Here is a 9,053-nt window from a genome sequence, read left to right as displayed (position 1 = left end):
GGTGGTTGTGTGATGTTTTGGGGAGGCTTTCTATTAAGGCAAGTCTGGAACTTGCCTTAATAGAAGGAGCCATGAATTCTGCTCTGTATCAGAGAATTCTACAGGAGAATGTCAGGCATCCGTCTGTGAGCTGAAGACAGCTGGGTCATTCAGCAAGACAATGATCCAAAAAACAAACAATCAAGTCTACATGAAAAGTCTAAAAAGAAACAAATTTGAAGTTTTGGAATGGCCTAGTCAAGGTTTGTATGTATCGTCAAGTGAACATATATTTACAGTAAACATAGATGGGGCCTGAGATCCTAGTGAACACATATTTACAGTAAGCATAGATGGGGCCTGAGATCCTAGTGAACATATATTTACAGTAAGCATAGATGGGGCCTGAGATCCTAGTGAACATATATTTACAGTAAACATAGATGGGGCTGAGATCTAGTGAACATATATTTACAGTAAACATATGGGGCCTGAGTTCCTAGTGAACATATTTTTACAGTAAACATAGATGGGGCCTGAGATCTAGTGAAATATATTTACAGTAAACATAGATGCGGCCTGAGATCCTAGTGAACATATATTTACAGTAAGCATGATGCGGCCTGAGATCCTAGTGAACATATATTTACAGTAAACATGATGGGGCCTGAGATCCTAGTGAACATATATTTACAGTAAGCATAGATGCGGCCTGAGATCCTAGTGAACATATATTTACAGTAAGCATAGATGCGGCCTGAGATCCTAGTGAACATATATTTACAGTAAGCATAGATGCGGCCTGAGATCCTAGTGAACATATATTTTACAGTAAACATAGATGCGGCCTGAGATCCTGTGAACATATATTTACAGTAAACATAGATGCGGCCTGAGATCCTAGTGAACATATATTTACAGTAAACATAGATGCGGCCTGAGATCCTAGTAACATATATTTACAGTAAACATAGATGCGGCCTGAGATCCTAGTGAACATATATTTACAGTAAACATAGATGCGGCCTGAGATCCTAGTGAAACATATATTTTACAGTAAACATAGATGCGGCCTGAGATCCTAGTGAACATATATTTACAGTTTACATAGATGGGGCCTGAGATCCTAGTGAACATATATTTACAGTAAGCATAGATGCGGCCTGAGATCCTAGTGAACATATATTTACAGTAAGCATAGATGCGGCCTGAGATCTAGTGAACATATATTTACAGTAAAGCATAGATGGGGCTGAGATCCTAGTGAACATATATTTACAGTAAACATAGATGGGGCCTGAGATCCTAGTGAACATATATTTACAGTAAGCATAGATGGGCCTGAGATCTATGTGAACATATATTTACAGTAAACATAGGGGGCCTGAGATCCTAGTGAACATATATTTACAGTAAGCATAGATGGGGCCTGAGATCCTAGTGAACATATATTTACAGTAACATAGATGGGGCCTGAGATCCTAGTGAACATATATTTACAGTAAGCATAGATGCGGCCTGAGATCATAGTGAACATATATTTACAGTACATAGATGGGGGCCCTGAGATCCTAGTGAACATATATTTACAGTAAGCATAGATGGGGCCTGAGATCATAGTGAACATATATTTAAGAATGTAGGACTTGAGATCCTTGTGAACTTGTTCTTTAGGAGTGCACAATATACACTAGTATGAGTAGGTTTCCTGGACAGATGAATCATAGTCCTATAGTTAATTTGGAGACAGAATCATGGAAAGACAAACTATGAGACACAAACTCCTTCTTTCCCAAAACCCTTAATTCTTCATCCTCCAGGCCACAAACAGGGCTGAGACACTCAGGACAGCAGCCCCCAGGAAGTAGTAGCTCCCTCCTCTTCTGGCTCCCTCCCCCTCCTGTTTCTGCTTCAGCTCTGGGACAACGCTAGCCATCATGGCTTTGAGCATGACCTCTGCCTCCACAGCCTCCGGGAGAGGACAGTTATCAGTGGAGGAGCCGTTGACGATGGTGACAGAAGGAAAAGTGGCTGGAGTTCTTCAGACTTACTAACTGCTTTCCCCAGACTGTCCTCAGTTTGGCCGTGCTGGTTCGGACCAGACGACAGGTCAAGTTCTGTAGATCCAGAGAGAGGTGTGATCTGGGATTGTCTGTTGTGGTTCTGAACTGGTGGGAGTGTTTCAGACACACCTGCATCATTATTACCCAGCGTGCTCTGTGTTTGGCCTTCCTGATTCTGGATGTATGTGTCCTCAGACACATGAATTACATTGATCAGCACCTCCTGGTACGTGTCCTCCTCAGGCTCGTTACGGGACAAGGATTCCTCTAGCTCCTCAGAGACTCCATGCTGCTGACATGGCAGAGGCGTTGCAGTAGTCAGAGGGCCTGGAACATTAGACAAGGGCTCTGGGACGGGGTCTGGGACCACAGCAGGACTGGTCACAGCAGCAGGACAGGTCACAGCAGCAGGACAGGTTACAGCAGCAGGACAGGTCACAGCAGCAGGACAGGTCACAGGAGCAGGACAGGTCACAGGAGCAGGACAGGTCACAGCAGCAGGACTCGTCACAGCAGCAGGACTCGTCACAGCAGCAGGACTGGTCACAGCAGCAGGACTGGTCACAGAAGCAGGACTCGTCACAGCAGCAGGACTCGTCACAGTAAAGGCTCTCATGACCCAGCTGGGTTATATCACTACGCGGTTTCTTATGTTCCTGTCTCCACCGACGCTGACCAATTGTATGTTCGAGTTTCCAGCCTCACCCCATCAAGGCTGGTGCTATTTTCACAACGCGGGCGCTGGTTGTGTTTGTAGACACGTCATCACTACAGATAAAATGCACCACCACTCCTTGAGTATCGCGCACCCCCTACCGTGCCCCGCGCCCCTGCTTTTGCGCCTTCACTCTCATGCCGCCGCACTTCACAACGGGCCCCTCTCGGTGTGCTCTGTCTCCCCTGGCTTTTTTCTGCTCACTCGGGCACGAGTTGCTTCTTATGTACACTCACTAGCTCCGCTCAGTGGAAATGTTTGGCTACAAAGCTATCTTTCAGTTAATTGGTCCTAACCAACTAAGGTTACTGTCAGACCTCTCTTAAGTCTTTACAATTGTACCACTTCTCTTATTCCACAACACATACTCTTGAAGGAATTTTGGGGCTGTGAATTGTGCTCCACTGCTGGTGAAACGTATCCTAATACGACACGCACATTACAAATGGCTCTCTTTAACCAGACATTTGATTACGCTAACTAATAGTAGGCGCTCCTACTCTTGCAGCCATCCGAAAAAAAAAAAAAACCTTCGCCTTTGACCCCTCCACAGGCCCCTTCACGCGCGCGTGGTACTGAACTAGGGGACTAGATTAATTTTTCTAATACAAGTGTGGTGGGCGAAACAACACAGCCCCCCCGTTTGAGGGCTAGCAAGCAAATATTTTGTGACTGTTGCAAACACAGAAAGGTCAACACAGTGAGAACAAACATCACTGGATATAATACTATATTTAATGTTTATTTTGTTTCACCTTTTGCGATTTTAAGCCTATTTGCACATAACATCGTTACACAACAACCTCATAAACGGTTCACTACCTTAGACTAGACCTAATATTGAAAATTGAAATAACGTTATTCCTGAATCACAATTGGGAATACGTTTATGTAGAGTAGTAATGTATTATCCACCCCTCACATCGAGTCTTCAACCTGGGTTCAACCACCTTTAGACATCATCTCAACCACTACTAGGGTCAAGCACGTGGGACATCTTCACGTTTATTTTCCTATTTCACCGTTGGCTCTGGCAAATGATCTAACATATGTTTTGCCATTTTTATACTTTAACTACAAATGCTATATTTAACAATGAAGGCCTAGGAACGTGGGTTAACTGCCTTGCTTCAGGGCAAAAAACAGAGATTTTTACGGCATTTCCCACACCACCCAGTTCACCAGTGATAGATACTTACGAATCGCCGGGGATTCGATCATAAACGCACAATTATGATGGTTACTGGCCCCAATGTTACTAACCATACTCAGGCTACATGGCACCCTATCAACCCTATCGATCATAAAATGCCTTTGAGCAATTATCATGGCGTGAACAGACAATGAATTGTTAATTGATTGTCCCATGTACATAGGTGTACATCGGGAACATGTATAGCTACAGATGTTAAAACTTGTTTGGGAGAAGATCTATAGAAGAGGTTTACATACATAAGGTGTTTTACTAGACAGTCCTCTTATGAAAGGGCTGACAGACAGTGCCATTCTTAGAAGGGGGAGTTTGACAGTGCAGTCCAATCTAGAAGGTGAACAGTCAGTCCATCTAGAGGCTGACAAGTCAGCTCCCAATCTAGTAGAAGGCTGACAGACGTCATGCTAGGAAGAACTGAACTAGACAGTCCTTAGCTGGTCTAGAAGAGCTGACAGTCAGTCAATCTAGAAAAGGCTGGAACAGAGCAGTCATTAGAAGACTGGACAGACAGTCATCTAGAAGGCCTGAAGTCAGTCCATCGTGAGGCTTGACAAAGTCCATCTAGAAGGAATGAAGACAGTCCATTAGAAGGCTGACAGTCGATTATTAGAAGGTGAACAGTTACGATCATCTAGAAGGCTTGACAGTCAGTCCATCTAGAAGGTGGAAGTCAGTCATCTAGAGGTGACAGACAGTCATCTAGAAGGTAGAAGTCAGTCCTCTAGCAGGCCTGACAGACGTTCCATTCTAGAAGGCTGAAGTCAGGTCCATTAGAAGAGAGCTGACAGACAGTACCATCTTGAAGGCTGACAGTCAGCTCCCATTAGGATGGCTGACGAGACGTCATCAGGACCGACACATCGGACACTTAGTGGTTACAAAGCCTAGAATATACCTTCCCACCAATCTACATGATACAAACACTAGATCCACCCATAGCCATATACCAGTACTCACCTAGACATCATCCCTACCCATCAAATCACTACCAGTACCACCAACTAAGAACTCATCTCTCCACACCTAGACCACTCAACAGTCACCACTCCTAGACATCTGATGCAAGAAGTCCAAACCAGATCTTACTTTGCGATGAAAAGAAGATGCACGGACCTCTACGACATCAAATTCCTAATCGTTGGAGAAAACCAACACACACACATCAGCCTTTAACCAGTAGGTACCCACTCATCAATCAATAAGACATCCTCCCCGGGTCACCATGGTGGTGGTTGTGGTGATGTTTTTGGGGCGCGCCTCTCACCTCTAATCTACTACAAGTTGCAAAGCTCACTGGTAGACTTGTGGGCTGTATGCATTCATGCCCACGAACGCGCACCTTATCGCATGATGTCTCAGCCATCCTTTAGGTAACATCAGATTTCGAGAATTCTCAGGGAGACTAGTCCACCGCCAACCGCACTACCAGTCATCCAACCTAGACGCATTCGCTTAGATTGACGCCACCCACACAGAGCATACAGAGGTCACCACCCACATGGCATCTAGCATGGCATCTCCCTATCCAGCTCACGCAACCTGACATCGATGCCAACACCAAACTCGCTTTACCAGTTCATCCAACCTCGACATCATCCCACCCCAATCACTACCAGTTCACCACTAAACCTCCCCCCACACACCCCCCAATCACAAGTATCCTTAACCTGAAATGTCTAGAACACCAATTTGAAAGTTTTGGAAATGTACTTAGTAAGCTTTGTAATATTATTCATCAAGGTGAACATATTTTTACAGTAAACTAGTGGGGCCATGAGAATCCTAGTGAATATATCATATTTTAAGTTAAGACACAGATGGGGCACAAATGAGATCTAGTGAAACTATATTTACAGTAAGCATAGATGGGCGCTGAAGATCTCAGATAGAAATATATTTACAGTAACATGCTAGAGAGGCTAGGAGATCCTAGTGACATATATTTACAGTAACATAGCTGGGGGCTTGAGTTCTAGTGATATATTATTCTACAGTAAAACATAGATTGGGGATGAGATCTAGTGGAACATGATATTTAACAGTCAACATAGATGCGGCTGAGATCTAGTGACATATATTTACAGTAAGCATAGATTGGCGGCACTGAGATGTTAGTGAACATATATTTATCGTAAGAACATAGATGGGGCCTGCAGATCCTAGTGAAACCATATATTTACAGTAGCATAGATGCGGTCCCTGAAAGATCCTAGTGAAACATGATATTATCTAACAGTAGCATAGATGCGGGCCTATGATCCTAGTGAACTATATTTAGTCGCTATGAGAGTAGGGCTGAGATCTAGTGAACATATTATTTATAGTAACTAGATGCGGCCTGAGATCTAGTGACAATATATTTACCAGTAACATAGATGCGGCCTATGGATCCGTGAACATATATTTACAGAGTAAAACATAGATCGGGCTGAGACCTAAGTGAACAATATAACTTTACAGTAAACATAGTGGCCTGGATCCTGTAGATTATTTAAGAGTAACATAGATGGGGCTGGATACTAATAAACATCATATTTAGTAATACATAGATGCGGGATAGAGGGGCATGAGATCCTAGTGAGAAATTATTATAAGTTTAACATATGATGGGCTGAGATCTCTAAGTGAACATAGTACTTTACCGTAAGCGATAGAATGGCGGCCACCAATGAAGATACGACGATGAAGAACATATTTACAGTAAAGCATAGATGGGCAAGATGAGATCACTAGTGAAAGCATAATAATTACGTAAAGCAACCATAGATGGGAGAGCTGAGATTCCTAGGTGAAATATAATTTAAAAGTTAATACATAACGCATGGGGCTGAGCAAATCCTAGTGAAACATAAATATTTACAGATTAAGATTCAATAAGATGGGGCTGAGATCCTAGTGAAACTAATATTTAACAGTAAACATGGAATGGGGCTGAGATCCTGTGAACGCATATATTTACGTAAGCACTAGATGGGGACCTGAGACTCTAGTGGAACTATATCTTTACAGTAAAATGAGATGGGCGCTGAGGTCTAGTGAACATATATGTTACAGTGCTAGATGCGGCTGAGATCCTAGTGAACTATATTTACGGTAAACTAGATGGGCTGAGATCCTAGTGAACATATATTTACAGTAGCATAGATGGGTTTGAGAATCATAGTGAACTATATTTAAGAATGTAGGATTGAGATCTTGTGAACTATGTTCTTTAGGAGTGGCACACAATATATTCACTAAGTATGAGTGAGATTCTGGACAGATGAATCATAGTCCTATAGTTAAGTTGGAGACCGAATCTGGAAGACACTAATTGAGACTTAACTCCTTCTTTTCGCCAACCTTAATTCTTCAATAAGCTCCAGCAAAACGGGTGAGACACTCAGGAGAGCCGCGGCAGTAGTAGGTCCTCTCTTCTGGTCCTCCATCCTGTTTTGCTTAGCTCTGGGCACGCTAGCTATGGTTTTGAGCTAGACTGCTGCTCACCAGACCTCGCGGGAGAGGACAGTTATACAGTGGAGGAGCCGGTTGACCCACACAGAAATAAACTACAGGAAAAAGAAATATGACAACAAAAGGAAAAAGATATGACTCAGCATAATAAAAGAGACAAATAATAAGAACAAAGATACATCCCCGCTCAATATAAATCAAAGATCCAACAGAAAAATAAGAGCTACACATTGAACAGCAAAAAACAAAAATCATAACAAAAAATACCATAGAAAACAAAGACGAATCAAATACCCAAAAAAAAGCGAAACACCCACAAATAAAAACACAATAGAATTAACCGGGTTCGGTCCCGATATCCGCCACACACTAAAAAAGTGAAAAAGAAAGACAACAAATCAGTTAAAATGCTAAACCCAAAAATACAAATCAATAACCTCAATACGACCTAAAAACATCAAGCCGCGACCAGAAGAAATAAGCTGGTGCCGCCGCAAACGTGGTGCGTTTTTCGCTTACTCCTGCTTTTCCTCCGCCTGTTCCGTTTGAGGTGCTGAGGTTGAGCCCGCCGCGGTCCAGATCTGTCGCTAAGCGCGCGGTGTGCTCTGGGCTTGTCTGATGTATGTGGGTTCGTGACACCTGGTGGGCGTGTTTCGACCCTGCCTCTTCATTACCCGCGTGTCTGTGTTTGGGCTTCTGCATTTGGCTGTAATGTGTCTAGCCCAACAATGCCTTACCTTGCAATCGCACTCATCTGGTACAGTTGCTTCTCAAGGCTCGTTCGGGCACCGGCTTCCCTCTAGGAACCCCTCAGGCACCTCACTTGCTGCCTGCCCTGGCAGAGAGCGTTCGCCGTACGTCGAGGCCTGGCCTTAGACCCGGGCTCTGGGACCGGGGTCTGGGCCCAAGCCGGCTGGGTCGGCGGAACAGGTCAAGCGGAGGACAGGTTACCAGTGGCAGGCCCGGTACAGCGAGGCGGGTCGAAGGGGAGAGGCAGGTTAAGGCAAGAATGGGCAGGTTCCGCCGACGGTCTCGTCCGCAGCAGCACGGAACTCAAGATAACCAGCCGCAGGGACACTGGAGTCACGCAGGACCGGAATGGTAGAAGAAAAGGACTGATCCGCAGCCGGATCGTCAACAGAAGCCAGGATCGTACAGCAGCAAAGGTCGTCACACGCAGAGGACTCGTCACAGAAGCAGGACTGGTCCAGAAAGGAGAGATGTCATCCAGCAGGTAGGAAACAAAGACATTGTAAAGAGCAGGATCGTCACAAGAAGGCCGGATCGTAAAGAAGCAGGAATCATCCCAGAAAGAAGGACGTTTATCCGTCAACAGCGAGGAATCCGTAAGCGCAGGACTGTTCACGAAGCAGGACTGTAAGGCGAAGGACTGTCACAGGAGCAGGACTCGTCAAGAGCAGGACTCGGAGACAGAGGTCAAGGAGTCACAGCAGCGGATCGTCAAGAAGCAGAGATCCGTCACAAGCAGAGGATGCGTCATAAGAAGAGGAATTGTCAAGCCAAGCGGACTCGTCACAGTAAGACAGGAACTCGCTCAAAAAGACGAGGACTACATCCAGAAGCGAGGTGCCTGTCCGCAGCAGGATCGTCAACAGCAGCAGGATGTCCA

The 9,053-nt window shown here is 44.6% G+C and overlaps 1 protein-coding gene and 1 pseudogene across 1 annotated transcript in view; both read right to left on the bottom strand.

Annotated features, from left to right (window-relative positions):
- Positions 1–1,363: 1,363 nt before the first annotated feature.
- Positions 1,364–2,658, bottom strand: LOC139025278 (hepatitis A virus cellular receptor 1-like; annotated as a pseudogene).
- A 5,696-nt stretch (positions 2,659–8,354) lies between these two features.
- LOC112074008 (uncharacterized) overlaps positions 8,355–9,053 on the bottom strand; it is a 10,990-nt gene continuing 10,291 nt past the window's right edge. The window contains exon 5 of the mRNA XM_070440354.1: positions 8,355–8,813. Within this exon, the coding sequence (XP_070296455.1) occupies positions 8,355–8,813 (459 nt within the window). The remainder of the gene's footprint in view (positions 8,814–9,053) is intronic.

The sequence above is a fragment of the Salvelinus sp. IW2-2015 genome, unplaced genomic scaffold (genome assembly GCF_002910315.2).
Source record: "Salvelinus sp. IW2-2015 unplaced genomic scaffold, ASM291031v2 Un_scaffold2460, whole genome shotgun sequence".
NCBI classification, from domain to species: domain Eukaryota; kingdom Metazoa; phylum Chordata; class Actinopteri; order Salmoniformes; family Salmonidae; genus Salvelinus; species Salvelinus sp. IW2-2015.
This window is presented reverse-complemented; position numbering and strand designations above follow the sequence as displayed.